The following is a 25,679-nucleotide window of genomic DNA, read 5'->3' as shown; positions in this document are numbered from 1 at the left end:
ATATATATATATATATATATATATATATATATATATATATATATATATATATTTTTTTTTTTTTTTTTTTTTTTTTAGGTATTAGATAGTTGGGTTAGACTATTAGGTACTGTGGAATTCTTTCAAAGTCAGACTGGGTGAGACCTGTATGTTTTCTTGCTTACATAGATGGAGTCTCCAGTGCCTGCAGCTATCTTCACAACTTCCAGAAATGACGCCATGGAACCAAACATGACAAATACAACGCAACCTCTCTGTGAATTTACAGCTAATTATGTTTTCATATTTGCATACTCACTACTTTTTCTCATCAGTCTGGTGTTGAACTGCATCACAATGCGTGTGTATTTCTGCACTAATCAGCGTGTCCAGTCCAGCATCACGGTTTACATGAAGAACCTGGCCGCAGCTGACTTCTTTACTTGCCTTAGTTTACTTTTGCGCATTGCTTCCTATGCCAATAATTCAGAGATAATGTTCAATATTTACTGCAGCTTTGCAGGAGCAACTTTGTATGCAAGCATTCTCTTCATGGACGCTATTGCTGTAAACAGGTATACACCTAATGCTTGTTGTCATTACTTAATATCATAGCAGTACAAAAATGTGATTTTTTTTTTTGTAGGACGAACATTTGTAATGATATCATGTTCCTGCTGGAAAAGTTTCAGTTTCAGTGTGCTTTCAGTGTCAGTGTGCGCTTCGGCTTGATGAAAAGATATTCCACTGTTCATCTACGGCAGGCCAGATCTGTGGGGATGTTTGTTGCCGCAACACTGTGTTACGTTCCCCTCCCAGTCTAGGGGTCAGGAGGGGAGGTAACAACCCACATAGCAACATTGTGACGTCCCAGCTCCGTATCTGGCACGTTGAATGATGATCTGGCCCACATGCAGCATGGAATGACGGCCCTTGGGTGGCTCACTCCTGTTTGCCAGATCTGGGCCACAAGCAGGCCATAGCAATGCCACATGTCAGCCAAGAGCAAATAAATAAACCAGAACTGGACCTTATCTGAGCCACAAAATCTGTGTATATTAAATATGGAGTCATCTGAGCCTTAATAAGCATGTTAACAAACAGAATCACAGAAGAAAAAAAGAGAACAGAAAAAGAGACTATGAACTACAACTGACTTCCAGCCAAAGCCTTAGATTAAATCAACTGAAGATACGAGAAGACAATAAATCTCTGAAGATCTCAGCAGCAGAGGATTAAACAACTCCACAAACAGCATTACCAGCTTCATTTATTACTAACCAAATTGACTTTATTTCTGTCAGACATCTACAAAAGTTTTTGAGAATTAACAGAGGTTTAACTCTGTGTTTCATTTGAAGTCACCATAACAGTGATTAGTGTTTCCATTAGTTGGGCTCTTAACTTTTATTATATCATTCTTTTTTTTTTTTTTTTTTGCTGATGTGACTGTGTTTGATAAATACATTTGCAGCAGCAAAGAAAGCTAAAGTGAAACGAGATCAGGTGATGATGGTTACCTTTTTATGGCTTTATAATCATCATGAAATAGACTGATTCACTGATGTCATTTGAAAAAAAAAAAACATCTAAAAAATTTATTGTACCATTTATATATTCATATCACAAACCCTGTGTTACTACAGCAAGTTAGACTACTGCAGTTAGACGCCGGGCGACCTGGACCGGGATGAAGCTGCTCTTTCCCCGGAGGAGGGCCGGGTGCAGAATTTAACAAAATTTTTCCGTCTCTGGCGGCTCAGCCAGCGGTACACTGCCATGCCTCCCCACTCTCGTTCCTCTCTCCCCAGGAGGACCAGAATGGCAGCTTGCGACGCTATGCCTCGCAGCTCTTGTTCCCCTCTTGGCAAGAGGGTGAGAATGACAGTGCAAGACACTATGCCTTGTCACTCTCATTTCCCTCTTCACAAGAAGGCGAGGTCGATAGTGTGCACCATTATGAAACCTCGCCACTCTCATCCCCTTCTGCAATTGCTAGAATGCAGTCAAGCCTTCCCACGCATCCTCTGTCCACCCGTGGAGCCAGGTGTGTGTTGCATTGCACACCCAGACCCTACTCCGAGCCACCCCAGTGTCTCTCGGGTCGGGTCCCTGTCCTCCACCTCGCTGCCCCTCCGCGGTACGTCTGTGGTTACGTTGGTTCCGCTGGTACGCTCTCTCGGAGCCTGGCTAACGCTCCCCAGACCATCCCGCTGGCTCATCTGCATCATCAGACGCGGTTATGCGATTCAGTTTGCCCGGCACCCTCCCAAGTTCAGGGGCATTCGGTTCAACACAGTGATGACTACTGGTGCTCCTGTCTTACGGGCAGAGATCGAAGTCCTACTTGCGAAGGACGCAATCAAGCCGGTCCCTCCAGCCAATATGAAGTCAAGGTTCTACAGCCCTATCTTCATTGTACCCAAGAAAGGCCAATCTTGGACCTGCAAGTTTTGAATCGGGCCCTGCACAAGCTCCCATTCAAAATGCTCTCACAGAAACGCATTTTTGAATCCCCATCCCCAAGATTGGGTTGCAGCGATCGACCTGAAGGGTGCGTACTTTCACGTCTCAATTCTTCCTCGACACAGGCCCTTCCTGCGCTTTGCTTTTGAGGGTCAGGCGTATCAGTACAAAGTCCTACCCTTCGGGCACCCCAGCCTGTTGGGGCTTCGGGTCAACTGGGACAAGTGCAAACTCTCCTGCACAGAGGATCTCTTATCTCGGTATGGAGCTAGACTCGGTCAACCAGACAGCGCGCCTCACCAAGTGGTTGGACCCTTCATTTCTATGGGCAGGTGTGTTCCCCTAGAACAAGTGTCCAGGCATGCTGTGGTCTTCACGGATGCATCTGCCACCGGCTGGGGGGCCACGTACAATGGGCATGCAGATTCGGGTCTGTGGACGGGGCCTCAGCTGCATTGGCATATCAATTTCCTTGAGTTGCTAGCAGTACGTCTTGCTCTCAATCGCTTCAAGGTTCTGCTTTGAGACAAGCATGTACTGGTCCTTACGGACAACATTGCGACCATTGCGTACATCAACCGACAAGGTGGTTTGCGCTCTTGTCACATGTGGAAACTTTCCCGCCATCTCCTCCAATGGAATCAGAAGCATCTGAGGTCACTTCGTGCCATTCACATCCCTGGCGAGCTCAATCGTGCAGCCGACGAGCTCTCACGACAGCTTACGCTTCCGGGAGAGTGGCGACTCCATCCCCAGGTAGTCTAGCTGATTTGGAGGTGTTTCTGCTTTCTCAGAGATGGGTCACCCTGTGGCACCCGCGTCCAGACCCCCTCTATGTGGCGCCTCTATGCATTGAAGTGGAACCTGTTCTTTGAGTGGTGTTCTTCCCGACGGGAAGACCCCTGAAGATGCCTGGTTAGAGTTGTGTTTTCCTTCCTGCAAGATGGGTTGGAGTGAAGGCTGTCTCCCTCCACCTTCAAAGTGTATGTCGCCGCTATTGCCTCGCATCACAATGAAGTTGAAGGTAAGTCATTGAGAAAGCATGACCTGATCGTCAGGTTCCTGAGCTGGGCAAGGAGACTAAATCCAACTTGTCTCCCTTCTATACCCTCTTGGGAGCCACTCAGAGCACTGCAGAGACCACCCATCGAACCACTGCAGTCAGCAGAGTCAAAGATCCTGTCACTAAAGACAGTGCTCCTGGTGCCGCTGGCTTCTATCAAGAGGGTAAGGGAACTGCAAGCGTTTTTGGTCGACGAATCGGCCCTAGAATTCGGACCGGCTGACTCTCGCGTTGTCCTGAGACCCCGGCCCAGATATGTGCCCAAGGTTCCCACCATGCTCTTTAGAGACCAGGTAGTGAACCTGCAAGCACTCCCCTCGGAGGAGGCAGACCCAGCCCTGGCTTTTCTCTGTTCCGTCCACTCTTTGCGGTTATATGTGGACAGAACGCAAAGCTTTAGGACCTCTGACCAGCTCTTCATCTGTTACGGAGGCCAGCAGAAGGAAAAGGCTGTCTCCAAGCAGAGGTTAGCCCACTGGATAGTGGATGCAATTGTCTTGGCATATCAATCCCAAGATGTGCCTTGCCCATTCAGGTGTGTTCGGACGACAATTAAATCACCACACGACCTTGGTATTTGTCAAAAAACAGTAAGTAATTCGGCCTGGGATATTAATGCGGGTGGTGGGAGAAAAACACTGACATTCTGGATTCAGACAGCAATAAAATCTCAGACTAACCCCTGTAAATGGTGAAAATACCTTACGACCCCCTGTGAAACAATTACTGTCCGAATAGGGCTTAAGGCTGGGGAGAAGTGTTCCTCAGCGCAGGCCTTTCTGAGTGCGCCCATTATACAACAAGTTGCAGCTGATGGTAATTAACCTGAGTAAGAGAGAGGGAGAGAAACAGAGCAAAACTCAGGGCACACAAGCATTTTCTCACAACAAATTATATTAGAGCACCCTGGGACGTAACACCCCCACCACTAAGATTACAGACCAAGGTTTGAAAAGGTTTCTGTATCACCATCCCAACATGCACGTCACCTAAGTTGTCATCTCAACAGATCTGGACCGAGCATCAGCTGTGCTGTATCTGGAGATTGAAATCTTGAAGCTTGAGAGCCCAGCACAGTAAACACTGGTTAGAAGACATGTTGGACAGAAAAGTTAGAGGATTATGGTCTGTATACACAATTACAGGTAGAGCACTACTGTCAATGTAAACCTCAAAATGTTGTAAAGCCCACAATAAAGCCAAAGCTTCATTTTCAATTGTGCTATAGGATAGCTGACACTTTGAGAACTTGCGGGAGAAATAAGAGACAGGGTGTTCAATGCCTTGAACATCTTCTTGAATAAGGACAGCTCTAGCACCAAAGTGGCTTGCATCCACCTGCAGTTTTAATGCCAGTTTGAAGTTAGGGACATCTAACATAGGGGCATTACTCAACAGGTCTTTAGCAGCTTAAAATGTTCGATCACAGTCACTGCTCCACCTAAACCTTCTCTTTGTGCTTAGGAGGTCTGTGAGAGGACTACTACCTGTGAGAGGAAAACTTTCTGCAAAAGCTTCTGTAGGAACCTGACATTCCCAGAAATCGGTGATGCTCACACCGATTATAATAGCTTCCACTTTAGCTTCAACAGGTTTCACCCAACCATGGCCTACCTTTTTCCCTAGCTAGGTAACTGTAGCCTTCCCTATCTCACACTTAGACAGGTTTAAGGTTAGCAAAGCACGTTTGAACCTTTCAAAGACCATTTCCAAGGTTTTAATATGGTCTTCCCATAATTCAGTAGAGACTACAATGTCATCAAAGTATGCATCACAATTTGGTTCATTCTGAACACATTTCTCATTCTGAAGGTAAGGACAGCGTATTCCAGGAAGTAATTTGGAGTAACAAACGCAGAGATTTTTGCAGCATGGGTAGTTAGTGGCATTTGCCTGTAATCCTTCAGCAAGTCAGGTTTTGTAACAAATTTTGTCACTGCGATTACCTTGTGAAAGTCAGTATAAAACCGGTATGTGCCATCTGCCTTTGGAACTAGTAAACACGGTGAGCTCCACGGGCTCTGACTATGCTGAGCCAGACCGCGCTGTAACATACTCGACTTCGGTTTTCATTATGTGACGCTTAGTTGGGTTAACTCTGTAGGAGTTCTGTTTAATCGGTTTAGCTGAACCTACATTGATGTGATGTCGTGTTCAAGAACTGTGGTTCTCCCTGGCACATCAGAAATCAGAGGTGAATAACGATGCATTAATTGCATAATCTGATTGACCTCCTCAGGTTCTAGATGAGAAAGAAAGGAAGGTAGATATTTCATCACAGCAGAGTTTAGTAGACTTTTACCATCTTGTTCAGCAACTAGTACTGCTACAGCAACTGGTAAGGACGTAGTCACAAGGTTAAGCTAGGTTTATACGCGAAGGTGCGCATGCCAAAAATTACGTCATTGCGGTGTAGGCGGTCGTGCGCGTTGGGTGCACAAGACCCCATTTCACATGGCAGTGTGCACGGCTTTTTCTCTAACAGCACGCGCGGCTCCACATCCGAAGATGCACGTCTTCGAGCCGAATCTGGCCGAGCACGAACTTCTCATCACACCGGCATCCAGTTTGCTAATGTCTATAATTTGGATGTCTAAATTAGTTGCATATATTTAAAAAATGAGCATACAATAGCATAAAAAGTATTTTTAATGAACATAAATGTCGTTTAATAAAAATATTTAAGAGATCGTTAATTTAGTTATATGGTATATTTGTTCTCATATCCATATATTTTGTTTTAATGTCACAAGTAATAATCTCAGGGTTTACTGGGTTTTACACAATTATTTTTGTAGTGTGGTATAGGTGGTGGTGTACAAAAATAAACATGGTCACGTGTGTAGCTTTCTTCTTCTCACTGCTGATTCCTGATGATTTAGAGGACAATTACTTGAGTCACCCCCTGTTGTTTCAAAGAATAGTACAATGGCGAGCGCGTCAAGTATAAACGCCTCGTCCGTTTGGGGAGGTGCGCACGCAGTCAGCGGAGACTCGCGCAGCAGAGCCAGGCGAAAGTATAAACAAGGCTTTACATGGGGGATCTGGCTTAGAGTCACAAACAAATATCTTTAACACGTTAATGTGGCATATCCTGGTTTTGCGCTGCCTATTAGGAGTGCTGACAAAGTTTTTCTTTCACAGAATATGTGCGCTGCCTATCAGGAGTGCTGACAAAGTTTTTCTTTCACAGAATATGAACCTGTGAACTTAGCATGGACGGATGTATCAAGCTCAGGTAGAAGTATAGGAACTTCGTCGTTCGGTTGCAAACTACGAGAAACACTTTTTTTGGTGTAGTGGTCTTTCATTTTAGATTGGGTTGTGGTCAAGTGTTCTCTAGCCAGTTTACAAGCTCTGTATTACTGTTCTCTAAATGAGCTTACATAATCTGGACTATGACAGGCATTGCATCTTTAGCCAATAACTGCTTGCTTAACACTTTAAGAGTGCCCTGCACCGTGTGACCAAAGACAAGATCGGCAGGACTAAAAAAAAACAAGATTCCTGCTCTACTTCTCGATTAGCAAACATCAAGAATGGTAAACTTTTTGCCCAATCTTTACAACTAGAAAGAAAGTAAGTGCACAGCATCATCTTAAGCGTTTGGTGGAACCTTTCAACAGCACCTTGAGATTGAGGGTGGTATGCAATTGACAGTTCATGCCTAATTCCAAACTGAGTTAGAGTCTGTGTAAACAGTTTTGAGGTAAAATTTCTACCCTGATCAGTTTGTATGACCTTTGGCAATCCAAAGACAGTGCAAAACTTGATCAGCTCATAAACAATGATGTGGGCTTTCGTAGAGCGCAAGGGGATCGCTTTGGGGAAACGTGTAGAAGAACTCATTATAGACAGAATGTACTCTTGACTGGATTTTGACTTAGGCAGAGCCCACACAGTCCAATGACAGGCGTTCAAAAGGTTCTTGCATCACAGGGATAGGTCGCAAAGGAGCAACTGGAAGTTTTTGGTTCGGTTTACCAAGTCAAGTCAAGTCATCTTCCCGTAGTCCTGTGTCTTGGCATAGTTAAATAACAAGAGTTCAGTACATGACATACAGTGAGTCTCAAACACCATTGTTTTCTCCTCCTTATTTAAATCTCGTTTTTGAAAAACACCCCTGAAAAATAGGCGAATCTCCATATAACACCGACTGTGATGCAACAGTCGGGATTGTTAATATGTACGCCTCCAAAAATTAGCATATGCCAGCCCATGATCAATGCCTGGCGGAACTGCGCCCTCCCAGGAATCTATGACGTTACCTAGGCTACTTTCACTTTTAAAAATTCATCATAACTGCGCGCGTGCGCGCGATCTGCTTGCAGTCGTCGAGATGGATGCTGAAGAGTTGAAGAAAAGAATAGCTAGTGGAGATTGTAAAGTTGTCGACAATACGTCATCAAAAATCTAGTCCTGTGTGTGGGAGAAATTTGGAGTTATCTGAAGAAAATATTGTGAAAGGCTTATTTGCTGCATGCATTTTCGTGTTGGATAGCCGCAAATGTAGAACTTCATCGCCGAGGAAGCACGCAGATAACTGTGGTAACAAACCAAGCAGTTCTATCGAAGAATGTGTGGTGTGCTGAACCCAAAATTGTCAGATGTAGGCTAGACAAAATTGCGTGGCAGATATAGTGTTGTAGCCACGTCTGTTCGATTGGTAAAATGTGATAAGGCTACTCAGTTTTGTGGAAACGTTAGCCATGTTTTTCATGTACTGGCCTTTTTACAGCTTCGGCTGAAGTTGTCCTTGTGTTAATTGTCGTGTAATAACTTCTGCATGACCTGGCAATAAACATTTTTGCAATTGTGTCTATAATGTGATTGGCTAAACTTATTTTATTTCGGGTGCGGGTCGGGTGTCGGTTCTATTTTAAGCGGGTCGGGTCGGGTGCGGATTTTAATTAGTGCTGCTGTCGGAAAACGTGTCGGATGCGGTTTGAAGCACTACAGGCGGGTGCGTATTTACAAAATCAGACCCATGTAGGACTCTGATGTACGGTTGAATGCCTAATCTCTCCATTGTCATGCTGGACATCAGGGACCTGTTTGCTGTCACTCTGAGCTACTGTAATGAGCCCGCAGTGAAACAGCCAATCAGAGCAGAACTCCTCATTACTATTCATGACCTTTCCAAATAAGGTAAAAACAGACCATTTCATTCTAGGGCCAGTTTCTAGGGTTGAAAATGGACCTGTAAAACCATATCTGGACATTTTAAATGCCCTTAAATAAGCCACATACTCTCTATGCAGATATCAGAGACAAAATTCAAATATTTCAACACATTCTAGGGCACCTTTAAGAATTGGTTCTATAGTTATGTGCGTTTGAATATATGTGCGCAGGTTTGAAATTCCCTACAGACCAAGCCTAAACAAAGTACTGGGCTTTCCAGTTTTTCTAAATTTTGATACAGAATTTTATTTTATTTTATTTTATCACTTCGGGGTAGGTACACAAAACGAATTTCCCGAAAATGCTTTATTTGGAGTGGTAAAGGGATCCTCCATAGGGAGAGACTAGTTGGCACTTCAGCACTGCGTTGGATCGGGTTCAGGCGAAGGTCCTTCGTCAGATCTGGATACGGCCTGGATCCAGCAGGCTGCAGGAAAACCTTAGGATAAACAAAGACACTAAAATTAGCATAGATGCCATTCTTCTTATGATGTAACGGATTTATGGGAAGTGTTCCCGGTTCCGGCTGACCTAATCTATGCAGCCTAACATTGAATTATAGAAGTCTATAATGTGTTATGTGTATGCTAGGTCAAAGAGATGTGTCTTTAGTCTGGCTTTGAACTGACAGAGTGTGTCTGCTTCCCAGACAATGGTAGGAAGACTGTTCCAAATTTTGGTGCTAAATAGGAAAAGGATCTACTGCCTGCAGTCAATTTTGATATTCTAGGTATTATTAACTGGCTGGAATTTTAAGATCGCAATAGACGTGAAGGACTATAATGCGTTAAGAGCTCGCTCAAGTACTGCGGAGCTAAACCATTTAGTGCTTTGTAAGTAATCAGCAATATTTTAAAATTGATGTGATGTTTAATAGGCAGCCAATGCAGTGTTGACAGAACCGGGCTAATATGGTCATACTTCCTGGTTCTGGTAAGAACTCGAGCTGCTGCATTTTGAACTAGCTGTAGTTTGTTTATTAAGCGTGCAGGGCAACCACCCAGTAGAGCATTACAATAATCTAGCCTTGAGGTCATGAACGCATGAACTAACTGTTCCGCATTTGTCAATGAGAGCATATGGCGTAATTTAGATATATTTTTAAGATGGAAAAATGGGATTTTACAGATGCTAGACACGTGACTTTCAAATGAAAAATTGGTATCAAAGAGCACACCCAGGTTCCTAACTGACGATGAAGACATAACAGAACAGCCATCAAGTGTTAGACAGTATTCTAGGTAATTACGTGAGGAAGTTTTTTGCCCAATAATTAGAATCTCTGGGTTGTTTTTTTTTTTCAGAATTAAGTAATAGGAAATTACGAGTCATCCAATTTTTTATATCAGCAATGCATTCCGTTAATTTTGTGAATTGGTAAGTTTTGTTAGGTTTGGAAGAAATATACAGCTGAGTATCGTCGGCATAACAGTGAAAGCTAATTCCATGTTTCCTAATGATATCTCCTAATGGTAGCATGTACAGAGTGAACAGCAACGGTCCTAGTACTGAGCCTTGTGGTATGCCATACTGAACTTGTGATCGATGAGACATCTCTTCATTTACTGCTACAAACTGATAACAGTCAGATAAGTATGATTTAAACCATGCTAGTGCAATTCCACTAATGCCAACATAGTTTTCTAGTCTATTTAAAAGAATGTTGTGGTGGATAGTGTCAAATGCAGCACTAAGATCGAGTAACACTAATAGAGAGATACAACCACGATCGGATGATAACAGCAAATCATTTGTGACTCTAACGAGAGCTGTCTTGGTACTATGGTACGGTCTAAATCTGGACTGAAAATCCTCGCAGATATAATTTCTTTAAATAAAGGAACACAGTTGTGAGGATACTGCTTTTTCTAATATCTTTGACAGAAAAGGTAGATTCGAGATCGGCCTGTAATTGATTAATTCTGTAGGATCAAGTTGTGTTTTTTTAACAAGCGGTTTAAACATAGCCAGCTTAAAGGTTTTTGGTACGTATCCTAGAGACAAAGACGAATTAAGGATATTAAGAAGAGGATCTATGACCTCTGGGAGCATCTCTTTCAGTAGCTTAGTCGGAATAGGGTCTAACATACATGTCGATTTATATGATTTAACGAGTTTGCAAAATTCTTCCTCTCCTATAGCAATAAATGAATAAAAATTTTCCTCAGGGAGACTACAATGCACTGCCTGATGTGATACTGTAGTAGATGGTTGCATAGTTATAATTTTCTCCCTGATATTATCAATCTTATAAGTAAAGAAGTTCATAAAGTCATTACTTTATATAGGAAACTTCTGGGCTTGAAGCTTTCTTTTTCGTTAGTTTAGCCACCGCTTCAAATAAATACCTAGGATTATGCTTATTTTCTTCTAATAGGGTTGAAAAATAAGCAGATCTAGCAGCTTTTAAAGCCTCTCTGTAAGCAATCGAGCTCTCCTTCCATGAAATGCAAAATACCTCTAGTTTTGTTTTCTTTCAGTTGCGCTCTATTTTTCTGGCTGCTCTCTTAAGGGCCTGAGTGTGCTCGTTGTACCACGGCGTTGGACTGTTTTCTTTAATCTTCTTTAAGCGCAACGGAGCAACTGTGTCTAAAGTGCTGGAAAAGAGAGAGTTAAAGCTTCTGTTGCAATATCAAGTTCTTCTAAGCTATCCGGGATGCTGAGATGATGAAACTGATTAGGAAGATTATTAATAAAGCAATCTTTAGTGGCAGAAGTGATAGGTCTAACATATTTGTAACACGGAGTCTGCTGCAGAATTTCAACAGCATCAATATCTATTCCATGTGATAATATTAGATCTAGGTCCTGACACGTGTTGTCTAACTCCAATTGAGTTTACAATGTCTTTAAATGCCATACCCAATGCATCTTTTTCATTATCTATATGTATATTAAAATCACCAACAATTAGTACTTTATCTGCAGTCAATATTAATTCTGATAGAAAGTCCGCAAATGCTTTGATAAAATCTTTATGGTGCCCTGGTATACAGTAGCCAGCACAAATCTCAAACGTGATTTATCGTTTACACTATATATTTTTACATTAAGCACCAGCACTTCAAAAGAAGTATATTTAAAACTTGATTTCTTAGTGGTTTTGAAAATATTACTATAAATTACAGCAACACCTCCCCCTTTGCGTTTCAGACGAGGCTCATGTTTATAACAATAATCTTGTGGGGTGGACTCATTTAAAGTAATGTAATCGTTTGGTTTTAGCCAGGTTTCTGTCAAACACAGCACATCTAGGTTATAGTCTGTAATCATATCATTAACAATGAGTGCTTTTGGAGTAAATGATCGAATATTCAGCAACCCAAGTTTTATTTGAAAGTTTGTTTGTTTTTTGTTTGTTTTTGTTTTTTTTATAAAGCGCTTTTTACAATACAGATTGTATCAAAGCAGCTTCACAATGATAACAGGAAAATAATACAACAAAGTTTGTTACTAGAAGAAAATTGCATCATTTTCCACCTTAAGTAAGGCAGATCAATAATATTGTTGAATATTAAATGTCTCCAACTAAGCAAGCCAAAAGCCAAGGCAACAGTGGCAAGGAACCAGAACTCCATCAGGTGACAGAATGGAGAAAAAAACCTTGGGAGAAACCAGGCTATGATTATGATTCAGGCAGCATTACAGGTCAGAAGTCAGATTGGATCAGAACATTCAGAATAACAGTTGTGAAACAGCTAGTTGACAGTTGACAGGCAGCACACAAGTGGCAGAAATTAGACACCGCTGATTTTAGCCCTGGCCAGAAAAAGTAGCGTGACACTCGTTTGAACGTCTTGGTAACTCCTTAGTGTCCTGAGAATACATGCTCATGAGCGATTTTCAGTACAGGCTCTCTACACTGCTGAGGCAGAATGATTTGATGAACTTAGTTGAGGGAAGTATGAGCAATGGGTTTCTATCTTCACATTATAACTTCCCCTTCCCAAAAGTACTTTACCTTATCGTGATGTTTTCTTTTGAGATTCATAACAGACTCAATACAGCTTGCTAAAGAAGGGTCTGTTCTTTGAGCAGTAGCCAATTGTTCCCTGCCCACTCCCAAAACAGTCTTCTGTTCAGGTACATAAATCTATGTACTAAAGATGTGCTATCTATATAAATCTGTATAATGTTTATATAAATAAACATTATACATAAATCTATGTTTTTTCTAAGGGTATGATTCTCGCTTGGGGTGCGAGAGGTCCCGGGTTCAAATCCCGGACGGGCCTCCAATTGTTACGTTCCCCTCCTAGTCTAGGGGTCAGGAGGGGAGGTAACAAAGAAAAAGAAAATATGATCATAAAAAAGGTAACGCAACTTCTGCCTTCTCGTTTCACTTTAGCGTCCTTTGCTGCTGCAAATGTGTTTGAAAAACACACTGTCACAGCGGCCAAAAAAGACAAAATATATAATAAGAGTTAAGAGCCCAACTAATGGAAACCCTAATCACCGTTATGGTGACTTCAAATGAAACACATTAGAGTTAAACTCCTGTTAATTCTCAAGAAAAACTTTTGTAAAAATGTTCCAATTTATATCATTGTTTATTATGAAATGCTCTTAATATGCTGATTAAGAATGCAAAATGTATGGGGAAAAAAGTGCCTTAATGTCGAAGTGCTGCCCACACGGCTGTGATTCTGACAAAGGTCTAAGCTTAGGATACTAAGGGGTGATTCTCTTCTATGTCTCATTTAGGTATCAGCTTTGTCTTCAGATGTCTTCAATTTTATTTGGGAGAAACATGATACATTATTTTTTTTTACAAATATTGTAGCTTAAATACTGAAACAATTAAAAAAAAAAATTGTACATTTCAGAATATCAAGGGTTACTAGTTACATTTTATCTCCAATGCCCAACATTGTATTTGCAGCACATTACACACTACAAAGGGATTAGATTTGTGTAAGATGGGGTAGACAATACGACCTTATTTCATGATAACGATATATACCATGATACAGTTATTTTGTTATTTTATCTAAATTCTGTCATTAAAAAAAGAAGTAAAACAATGGGATACATATAATATAATAAAAATATAAATTAAACAAATTAAGTTTGTCAGGTACAATAGGTTTATTTTACATGCAGTTACAATTAGTTCAGAAATTAAATGTAAAAATAAAATATCCAAAAAGGCATAATAGTGGCACTTTAAATATCAAAAGAGCTGATACTGGAAAGATTGCTGGCTCAGTCTCAACAGGATGTGATCCATGAATGCATTGTGATCAAAGCTCTTAAACACATGTTGCTCCATGTTCCTTTAATAAGTCTACTATAATATTTGGATAGACACATCAGACAACTGACAAATTGAATGAATGTTGAGGATTTTATGCAGTATTTTTACATGATTACATGTAAATAAATGCAAAATGTAACGTATTATTGATAGTGCTCTTTACACTCTTTTCAGGTACCTGAGGATTGTCCGGCCATTGGAGACTAATGAACTACAGACAGTTCGTATCGCCCGCCACATTTCTGCAGCTATTTGGCTCTTCTTGTTAGCCATATCTTCCATATACTTAATCCTCGTTCTTCAGAACTACCAGAGTCACGATCAAAAGCATGAATTGACCTGCGGATCCCAACACAGTCTCCAGATCAGTTTGGCCTACAAAATCATCACTTCTGTGGCCTTTGTGATCTTCATTTTTGTCCTGGTATCTCTGATTCTTCTATACTGGAAGACTCTTCAAAAACTAAGAGAAGTTCAATTCTCTACACAGACCTCATTCAATAGCCAAACATTCAGAAATTCTAAGCGCAACATGCTTGTGCTAATAGTTATTTTCTGCTTGTGCTTTGTGCCCTATCATCTGGTCATACTGATTAACTTATTCCTAAAACCCCTGCTGCATGACTGTTCAGTACTCCGTGTGTTCAGCATCCTGAAGGACCTGGCCGTCCTGTTAGCAGCACTAAATGCCTCCTTGGATCCACTAATTTACTTCTTGTTTTCCAGGGCCTTCAGAGCCCAGTTTAATTTTAGCAGTTGCCTAAACTGTCCATGAATGAGGGCTATCTTGTTTGTGCTTTTGTGATGTTCTTCCCTATTTTGTTGCTATTGACAGAGAATGAGGATCTTTGTTGAAAGATTATGGGTGCAAAAAGAGTGAAATTGCAGTGGAAAAGGTCTTGTGTTCATGGACGGGGTATAACTAAAACACTGATAATAACCTAAACAATTATTTATATAATGAAAAGACTTAATTGTTGAAACTGGACTTTAGAATATGGTACATTCTTTCATAGGCCATATTGATGTACATGTTGTCATGATCCTGGTTCTGTCCTTCTCTTTTTCTTTCCTTTGTCTCCCTCTGCTGGCTGTTATACGTCTCACTACCTCCTCTCTCACACATTTACGCACACACTCATTAAAGGGATAGTTCACTTTGAAATTAATTTTTGATATGTTTTAGCTTACCTCAAGGGCATCCAAGATGTAGGTGTCTTTGTTTCCGCAGTAGTTTCAATTTTGATATTTTTAGGTCAAACCGTTCTTGTCTGTCAGTCATATAATGCAGGTCGATGGTCACTGTCTCAAAACACAAGCACAGAGTCCAAATTAAAACAATTCCCCATCGTCCAAATGAAACAATTCCCCATCATAAGTACATATTGATGGCCTAAGACACGAAACGAGCGGTTTGTGTGAGAAAACGAACAGTATTTATATCGTTGTTATCTCTTGAAAACAGCACACGTCCAAATGATCTGACGGCGCGGGCGGGTATAGATATATACATAGATGTCGCCTTGGCTACTGCAGTTCATTGGAACGAAACCGTAGCCAAGCGACATGTAGTGTATATATCTATACCCGCCCGCGGTAAAAATATCAAAATTGAAACTACTGCGGAAACAAAGACACCTACATCTTGGATGCCCTTGAGGTAAGCTAAAACATATAAAAAATTAATTTCAAAGTGAACTATCCCTTTAACGCATCACCTCATCTCTATCAGCTGGTTCTCATTCACATCCCATCTCCATCAGCTGGTTCTCATTCACATCCCTCCTACACACCTGTTCTCTATCTTTCTCTTTTGTCTTCGCTATATCTAGCTCTCTCTTTCATGTCTGTGTTGTCGGATTATTGTTTGTCTGTGATGCACGTCGATTATTATTGCTCTGAAAAGAAACCTAATCCTGTCCTGACGGGTCCCGCTGTCTATTGTGCAACTGTTATCATCTGCTGTGAGTTACCTATTCTGTGCTGTACCCAGTGTTCTCCGTGGAGAATAGCAGAGGGTTCCACTGCTCACCTGCTTCCCAGTCCTCGCTGCCCAGGAGTGGCCAGATCGACAGTATCCTCTGTTTCTACATTCAATGAGCTGATCTACAGCTTCCTCTGTTTCTTCGTATTCTGAGAAAAGCAACGAACTAAGTCTTTGTTTCATTATCTGAGAGGTGACTTTCTGTTATCAGCCTGCACGGCGTTATCTTGTTTTAATTAAAGAGACCATTACCTGCTTTTCGTCTCTGGACCTCTCTGTTTCATCACACATGTACACCATTTATAATGTAAAGGTCAATTTAATTGATTCCATATACATTTCCAACCTTCAATGCTGTTTATTTTTTTATCTATTTATTTATTCATTTATTTTTAGTCTGAGTAGATTCCATCTCATAGGAAAAATTTTATTGCACAGTGGTTGCTCATAGACCTCTCATTCTTTCCTCACCTTCTTTCTTTCTTGTATGAATGTGTGTGTGTGTGCATGTGTTTGTTTAAGATAATAGTTTTATGTGTTAGAATAATGAATAAAGTCTTGTTTGTATTTTAAAGAGAAGTGTTCTTGTGTTGTGTGCTTACAAATTTAATGTCTTAAACTGCTGATCTATGTTATCGTGCTAATAAATAGTGTTTTCACTATAGTTTGGATGTTAAAGTCCCCGTGAACGGAAGTTGCAAACGACTTTTCTCCAGTGTTGTGATGTATTTCCCAGTGAAACGGAATATTGAACAGAGGGCAGGGTTTTACTCTAGCGCTCCTCCTCTCCATCTCTGCTCATAGCAGACTAACGGTTTGAGGGGAGTGGTTAAGCGTTTTCAACCCAAGCCGTCAAACCTACCTCATCAGAAAAAGACGCCATTCCATACCGGAAGTAACTTTTCAGATTTTGATTAAAGATTACCATGGTGTAATTTATTTTTTATATATATTTTTTTATATATGTTTTATATTGTATATATGTTTTTATATATATTTACTTGCACGGATTAATTGTTCACCACAAGACAAGTAATATGCGCTAATAAAGTAAAAAGGGTCAATTTTGATTTCAGGGGGACTTTAATATCTGCTGCAGAGCTGATAGTTTCAGCCCGTTCAAGTGAACGCTGGACAAGTCATTTGTTCGGCCATAAATGGTGATTCTTTCAAAATTCCCCAAAAATTAATTAATAATTCCCTTTGAGCTAAATTGACCTGTTTCCATAACAACACAGGTGCCATCTTGATCTGAATGAAAGCATTTTTTAAAGATCCCTTTAGATTCCCTTTTTGAAAAGTTGTACTGTTGTAATTACATTATATTCATTTATGACACAAAAACCATGGATGTCTCTGAATTGCATGTATCTTAACAGTAATAAGACCATAGTCAATGACTATGTTTACATTGCTTAACTGTAATAAGATGTTTGCATGACACAAGCAAACTATTTCACTCCAGTTTGCATACTATTTTCATTATTCTGATTATTCGCTAAGAAGTGTGGTTATTTTTATAGCCATTCTACACATAACCCAATGCACAGCACAAATGATGAAGCCACGTACAGTAGGTGTGTTATGTTACTGGCCACTGTTTTATATGAAGAGCCAAATAAGCCACAATTCATTCTTCTACTCTCACTCAAATACATTATCCTTTGAAATAGATACATTTCTACTCTCACACTCATACATTCTCCTTTCACATATGCGCTCCACCGCACACAATTTGGATATCTAAACTAGAAAACCCAAACAGTGCTCCCCTTTAAACTATTTAGGCAGGATGTATTCAATGAAGTCACAGAAATGGGACTGATGTAATCAAATATACTTTTATTAAAACACTGGACAATATACTGATTGGCAACCAGAGCAGACAAATGTTCCCCATAGGTAACAGTGAACAATTCTACAATAAATAAATCACAGTGAATAAAAGTCTCATAGTAAATGAGGTACAGGATATAAAGTCTAACAATGTCAAGACTACAGTGAATAAAGTCGATTAAATAGATACTGTTCACATACACACTCCAACACTGCAAGAGACCCAAATTGGCCGTGCATACACTAACACAGCATTTCGTACTTCACACTAGTGAACATTGCAAAATAGACACTGTCCCCAAAGGAGATATTGCGCAATGCCCATAGGCCGAATATTGGAATATGATGATTGCCAAAAAGAGAAACAAAAACCAAAAACAAACAAACAAACAAAACATTTAGATTAACAAGCTACCACTAGCAAGACTCCATCCTAGGCCCACCTAGGTCCAGGTCATCACAAAACGATGGTAGCAGATCCCCAAGACAACACACAAACATCCAAAGAAATAAAAAGTAAAGCAGAATGATTAAACCCAGGAAAAACAGTGGCTAGTGACAGACGAAGGCAATCCTCATTTTTCTTGCCTAGATGAATTAGAGCTATATGCCCCGTAACAATAAATTTAAACGGTGTGGATGACTAATAGCTGTGCACTCTCCCCAGTGTTGCTTGTTGCTGCAAACTCGTATAGAATCACTACTCGCTATTATGTGGGCCAGTTTCTGTAGACTCGTAACTGCTGGTACCATTTACTGGTCACCATACACGCAGACGCCAGACCGAGGTTCTCCTGTTTACACAGCCAATACACCAAGAGGCTCACTCTTCAACTCACACCGCACTAATGTTTTTCTGTTCATGTCTCACGACACATTTAAAGGCACTTACGCCACCTGATCCAAATAACCAGTGCCAATGAGCAGGCCTTAAAGGTACACTTCCCATCTCATCCACCCTACCCGCTACACATACATACATTTCTACTCTCACACACACACATTCTCCTTTCACATACATACATACATTTCTATACGCACACACACATACATTCTCCTTTCACACACATACATTTCTACTCTCACACACATACATTCTTCTTTCACATTCATATATATATATATATATATATACGATTATTGGTGTTTTACCCAGCCAAGCGGCACCTGTAGTTTTAGTCTGTTCCGAGAAGTAACACAGTAAAGACGTGTTTTCGGTAGCCATTCCCGGTCTGTTTATTGTCTCCTGCACGATACACCACAAATGGCGATGAGGATATTAAATGAATATCACTGCGTAAATGGACTGTAAGAGTCATCGTACACTGGTCGTAGTCCAGTTTTGGGGTTTTTTTTGCGGAGGAACCAGGCACGTGTTGGATTAGCAGTTAGCATCGGAAAAATCTGCCATGGCTTTGCCAGTCGGTCGTGTGGACGAATACAATGACGCGAAGGAGGATTTTGAGTCATCTGGAACGTCTGGAGCAGTGGATGTTGGCAAATGAAATCAAGGATGAAAATAAGGTGTGCGTGTTTCTCTCGGTGATTGGGGATGATGCTTATAAGCTGCTGAAGAATCTGGTGTCGCAGACAGTACTGAGTACTATGCAGTATCCTGATCTGGTGAGAGCACTGAGCACACATTACAAGCCGGCACCGATTGTAATCACGGAACGGTTTCGTTTCCAGAAGCGTAACCAGAAAGAGAGTGAAACTGTCTCTGATTATGTGGTGGCTTTGAGGCAGCTATCAGCTACCTGTGTTTTTGGACAGTACCTGGATGATGCGCTGAGAGATCGTTTTGTGAGTGGACTACGCTCAGATGCCGTGCAGCGCAGGTTGCTGTCTGAAAAGTATCTGACCTTCCCGAAGGCTTGTGAGATTGCAGTAGCAATGGAACTGGCGTCAAAGAAATCAATGGAGTTTTCTGGACACAGCGAGCCTCATCAGGTAAATGCCCTGTCAAGTGCAAGCTTTTCTAAGAAGGGGAGGAAAGGACAGTTTAGACGATAAAATGATAATAAAGCACAACGCAAAGGCCAAAAAGGAGTAAAAAACTACTTTGGGACACAACAGACATGCTACCGTGAGGGAAGACACTCAGCACGTGACTGCAGATTTATAAATGAAAAGTGTCATACCTGCTCCAAAATTGGACACGTAGACCGTGCATGTAGAAAGGGAAAAGCCACTTCTCAAACACAGTATGTGGACGCTGAAGGAAATACATCCAGAGGGGATGAAGAGACTGAACTTTTTGGAGTGTATGGATGGAGTATACTCCACCTCAAGCTGTGAAAAGGGGTACACAGTGGATGTTGCACTGGGTGATAAGAGCACAACAATGCTACTGGATACAGGGTCAGCTGTGTCAGTGGTATCTGAGGATTACTACCAGAAGAATCTGAACCATTTCCGTTTAAAACCAGCCCCCAAGTTAAAGCTGAAATCATATTCAGGCCAAAGTATTGCTGTTCGAGGATACATCATGATACCAGTGCAGTATGAACTACAGCAAGTCACCCTACCTCTTGTCATTGTAAAGGGAAGTAGACCAGCTCTGATTGGAAAGGAACTACACCTGAACTGGAAACAGATTTTCACAGTACTCAGGGTGCTTACACAGGCAGAGTGGACCCCAGGAGTCAACGAGGTGTTACAGCGCCACCAGGCAGTGTTTTCTGAGAAGCAAGGCTGCATAGAGGGTTTTAAAGCCAAAATCCGCATAAAACCAGGCACCACACCAATCCTCTGCAAAGCTCGCCCAGTTCCTTACGCATTAAAGGAAGCAGTAGAAAAGGAGCTGGACAGGTTGGAGAAAATGAAAGTGATTTCAAAGACTGAGAAGAGTGAGTGAGCCTCTCCGATAGTCACCGTGCCAAAGGCAGATAAAACAATTAGGATTTGTGGTGACTACAAGGTCAGTATTAATCGATGTATGGAAGAGCAGACATACCCACTACCTAACACCGAAGATCTGTTTGCTACCTTAGCAGGAGGAACATCATTCAGTAAGCTTGACCTTTCTCATGCCTACCAGCAGCTGATGTTAGATGAAGAGTCAGAGAAGTATTTGACGGTCAACACTCATAAGGGCCTGTACAAATTTCATCGTCTCAGCTATGGTGTTTCCAGCGCACCTGCAATTTTTCAGTCTGTTATGGACCAGATTCTACAAGGGCTGGACCATGTGACATGTTTTTTGGATGATATTCTCATCACTGCATGCTTCATCTGAGGAGAAGCATTTAAAAAGACTGAAAGAAGTGCTCTCACGTCTGGAAAAACATGGAGTCCGAGTGAAACTGTCTAAATGTCAGTTTTTTCAGAGTAGTGTGGAGTACCTGGGACATTGCATTGACCAGGATGGCCTGCACCCCACTGATGAAAAGGTTGCAGCCATAAACAAAGCGCCTGAGCCAACAAATGTCACAGAGATGAAGTCCTTCTTAGGTCTTCTTAACTACTACAGCCGTTTCCTGCAAAACTCCTCCACCATCCTCCACCCTCTACACGACCTGCTGAGAAAAGAGGCTAAGTGGGTTTGGACTTCTGAGTGTGCTAAGGCATTTGAAGATGCAAAGCAGCTATTACAGCAAAATAGGGTGTTGGTGCATTACAACACATGGATGCCACTCCGGATTGTATGTGATGCGTCACCTTATGGAGTGGGGCGGTAATTTCTCATGTCATGGAAAATGGAGAGGAACGGCCTGTGGCTTTTGCATCAAGGACATTAACTGAGGCTGAAAGAAAATATGCCCAAATCAAAAAGGAGACACTTGCCATCATCTTTGGAGTAAAGAAATTCACTAAAAGTCTATATGGGAGGAAATTCACACTCACAGATCACAAACCACTGTTAACTATCATGGGACCAAAGTCAACGGTTCCAACTTTAGCAACATTAAGGATGATACGCTGGGCTCTCATTCTCATGGCATACAGCTATGATATTGAGTACAGGAGATCACCTGATCATGCAAACGCTGATGCTTTGTCTCGCCTACCCAGAGCCTCAGTCGACAACACAGGAGAAGAGGGAGGTATTTTTTACTTCTCACACATTGAGGAACTACCAGTGGGTGCAAAAGACATTGAGAGAGCTACTTTAAAAGATCCTATACTGAACAAAGTGTGGAGCTACACAATGAATGGATGGCCCAGTCATGTTCAGGAGGAAGCACTGCGGCCTTATTTCATACGCAGGCAGGAGTTGTCAGCGGAACTGTGGCTGTGTTCTTTCCTGTTGCATTTAAAATCTTTCCTTTTGTATTTAAGCCCTCAGTTTTCCTCATTTCATTGTCTCACAATAACTTTATGTACAGTATAGTGTTTATAAGTTTCTAAGTGATTATATAATTCATTCTGTATCGTGCATCTCGTCTGTTGGATTTACTACAGCTAACAATGACAGAATGTGAGACCTAAAAATAGAGGGGAATCCTGCAGGGGAATCATTCCCTCAAGGATCACATGAATGGATGGTCCTAGGGGGAGCTTCCAGAGCGATCACCAGAGGCTATTTTCGTCCCGTAGCCAGAGCACATAACTTGAGAGTGTAAGATGACCTCTTACTCCCTTTTCCTCATGGCACCAGTTAAGGAATGTCAGCTGTTGTTTCTCTGAAACTAAGATGAAGAACCTTATTTTCTGTAAAGGCCCAATGACGGAATCCAACGGTTTGGGCGAAGGTATAATGCGTATCATGTCTTTTCAGCGTTCTGTGATGTTCACTTCATTTGTAGAATTTTGTTTCAATTTTACTTTAGCTCTGTGCTTAATCTGACTCCAGTTTCAAATGTTTATAACATTTAGATTGTGTTTCTTAGAAAATAATCATAAATATTGCTTATGATTTCATTTAGATATTTGATTATTCTGGGTATCCAATTCAATTACTCGTTCATCAAGGGACCCGGTGTCCCTTTGAGACTGCACGTCACGAATGTGAGCTCACGAACACAAACTAGCCAGTTCTGAATTTAGTCAGAGGCGATCTATTTTACCTTTAAGGGGTAAAATTACGTGTAAGCTCTCTGCTGACTCGTAACAAAAAGTGTACTTTTTTTTTATAGTCGCGAAACTGCAACTTGCTGTCACAGTGTCTGGGTTGTGTTCCCCGGGTCACCACTAGATGTCCTCCTTCCCCACGGTGTATGTCACAATTGAACTACATTCCCCACGATCCTTGTCTCTTCATTGCACTCAGCTGTCCCTTGTCACTCATTATTACACTCAGCCTATTCCCCATTAGTATTGTCATTTACCTGTGTATTTATACCCTATCTGTTTTAGTATGTGTTACGGAGTCCTTGTTATGTCACTGACACTTCGCAAGTCTGTTCCTCGTCTGTTCCTCGTCTGTTCCTCGTCTGTTCCTCGTCTGTTCCTCGTCTGTTCCTCGTCTGTTCCTCGTCTGTTCCTCGTCTGTTCCTCGTCTGTTCCTCGTCTGTTCCTCGTCTGTTCCTTTTGTATCTTTGGACTGCTAATATAGATTTTGACCCCTGCATGGATGATGACGAATTGGATTGCCCTACTAATAAAATAGCTGTTTTTGGATCCACCTGTTTCTCTCCCTTTCCTGTATGTGTGGATCGTGACACTTGCTAAATCAGTAATAGTCTGAAATCAGAAGGTCTCTGAATGATGTGCTCCCTGCTCCATTCATTAGTGTCTTCGGTTTGATCTATCCTGGACAGAGATTTGAGGTAACCCCAGACTCACACATTAATCTATACTAGAAATAATGAATCAGAATCATACAGAATAAATCAAATATAACATTTTAATTGTCAGGTAAAAATGTATCATGCCAATTACACAATTAAACAATTAGAAGACAATTCAGAAATAATAAACACATAACATCAATCAACAATTGCTCAAAGATGACTATAAGAGTATAGGAAATGTACCTGACAGAGACACATAGTGGTGTGTGAGTGTGTTCCAAGTGTAAGACTTGGGAAGACACTGACATAGCACTGCATGGGGGTTTTCTGGTTACAGATTCCCCAAAGTCTGACACTTACTCTTAAAGGTGAATGCAAAAAATGGCTGCGTATCGCAATGCACAGGAATGGAGAAAAAGGCGGTGCATAAATCTACAACTGTAAAAAATGAATGTGTGCATGGAATAGAATTCATAATGGTCGGTTCTTCAGGACCAACCTGTGCTAATGGTATAATCAATTGATTTATTGCACGCAAATCTGCTTTGGCAACTGGGTTGATAGACGTATTGTATTGTGAATGAATTGGTATGAGGACCCCTTGTGCCAGAAAATTGTCAATGATTGGTTGTATCCCAATCTCTTTGTCATATGACAATGGATAATGCTTGACAGACATTGGCGATGTGGTTTTCCATTTAGTTTGATATGGCTCAATGTCTACAAAACTTGTATCATCCTTGAATTTTGACCAAAGATTTGGATGGATCATTTTAACTGCAACAATATCAGTTGTGTCTGTGTGGTCAGGATGTGGTGCGTCACTTGTTACATGTTGTTCTTTAACCAATTCAATAGCATCCTCTGCGTTTGGCAGAGGCTCAGCAGAAACCTGCAGACTCGAGGTATCCACAGAGCCAAATGTGGTAATTGTGCAGGGCTATTTGAGAAAGATAAACTAATAATTGAGAAACTGGAACTGACATCACTTTGTAGGCATCCCTATTGTTTATTGTGCCACGTATTTTGGTATTGTGGCTGCTGTGGTTGTGTCTGTGGGGGGCAATTATTTCTATACCCTTGCTGCTGTTTGTATCTATTGTATTTATCTATTCTATTAGATTCAGATCTAAATCTGCAATCTCTCTGCATGTGACCTTGCTTACCACAGTTATAGCAGATTGAGCCCTAATATTGCTGTTGTTTCCATTCTGCTTGTGGTCTGACAACAGCCACCATAGCAGTTTCCTGTTTCACATCGATCACAAAACCATTAGAGGCATCGCTCACTCTTTTGCAAAGCTGATCCACAGTTGTTGTTTTTTCTAACAGACCCATACACAAAAGAAATATATTTCAACATATATATATTTTTTTTTTCTGTATGGGGATCATTTGTTGTGATTCTAATCAATTGTGCCTGTTGCTGGTTCATATTATTCAGGCATGTGTTTATGAATAGGGCTTCCGTGAAGAAATTTAATGTTTGCATGATGGTGACAGGCTGTAAAGTGCTGTTATTGTCAATATTCATATCATCATCCATGTGGAGAAAAGTCTACATTTACACTTCATTATTTAATCTTACTGGCTTCACAGCAGGTTTGGTTTGCTGTAACTGTTTCTGGATTTACCAGTGGTCACACTGGCCACCATGGGCCTGGACCATGGACCATGTCATATATTTTACATTACATGTTATACAAATATATTTCACACTTAACATCATATACTTTTGTTATATTTCAGAATATATTTCAAAATGATAAATATAAGTGAACAATGCAAATATATTTCAGTGTATTTGGAATATACGTCACATATATTTTTGACACTCTTCCGTCCCACATATATTTTGAGCCTCTTCCGTCCCTCCTCAGTTTGGACTCATGTTTGCAGTGTTATTGTTGTCTGTGTTTATTAAATGTTATTATTTTGATCATTCTGTGTCACACATCTTGTCAGTTGGATTTTCTGCAGATACCTGTGACATTAATGCCTCACACACAAAAACTTAATCTTCTTCCCTCCAACTGGCCTTTGCACTTGTTTTTTTTTTTTTTTTTTTTTTTTTGCTCCAAAACTGTGGATAAAGTTTATTATTATTATTATTATTATTATTATTATTATTATTAATATTACACTTATATTATTTCTTTATGGACGTTTGCAACAAATTTGCCCTGTATATAGAAATGAATGATACATAATACATTTCATTTAATAAATGTAAAA

At 40.8% G+C, this 25,679-nt stretch overlaps 1 protein-coding gene across 1 annotated transcript; it reads left to right on the top strand.

Moving 5' to 3' along the window:
• Positions 1-231: 231 nt before the first annotated feature.
• Positions 232-14,724, top strand: LOC308693270 (G-protein coupled receptor 87-like; the record flags this gene model as incomplete). The annotated part of the gene is made up of 2 exons (XM_081370071.1): positions 232-554; positions 14,124-14,724. 2 exons carry the CDS (start codon positions 232-234, stop codon positions 14,722-14,724), a joined length of 924 nt encoding a protein of 307 aa, XP_081226197.1.
• Between the last annotated feature and the right edge of the window lie 10,955 nt (positions 14,725-25,679).

This window comes from Scardinius erythrophthalmus (assembly GCF_964197995.2).
Source record: "Scardinius erythrophthalmus genome assembly, chromosome: 7".
Classification (NCBI taxonomy): Eukaryota; Metazoa; Chordata; class Actinopteri; order Cypriniformes; family Leuciscidae; genus Scardinius; species Scardinius erythrophthalmus.
This window is presented reverse-complemented; position numbering and strand designations above follow the sequence as displayed.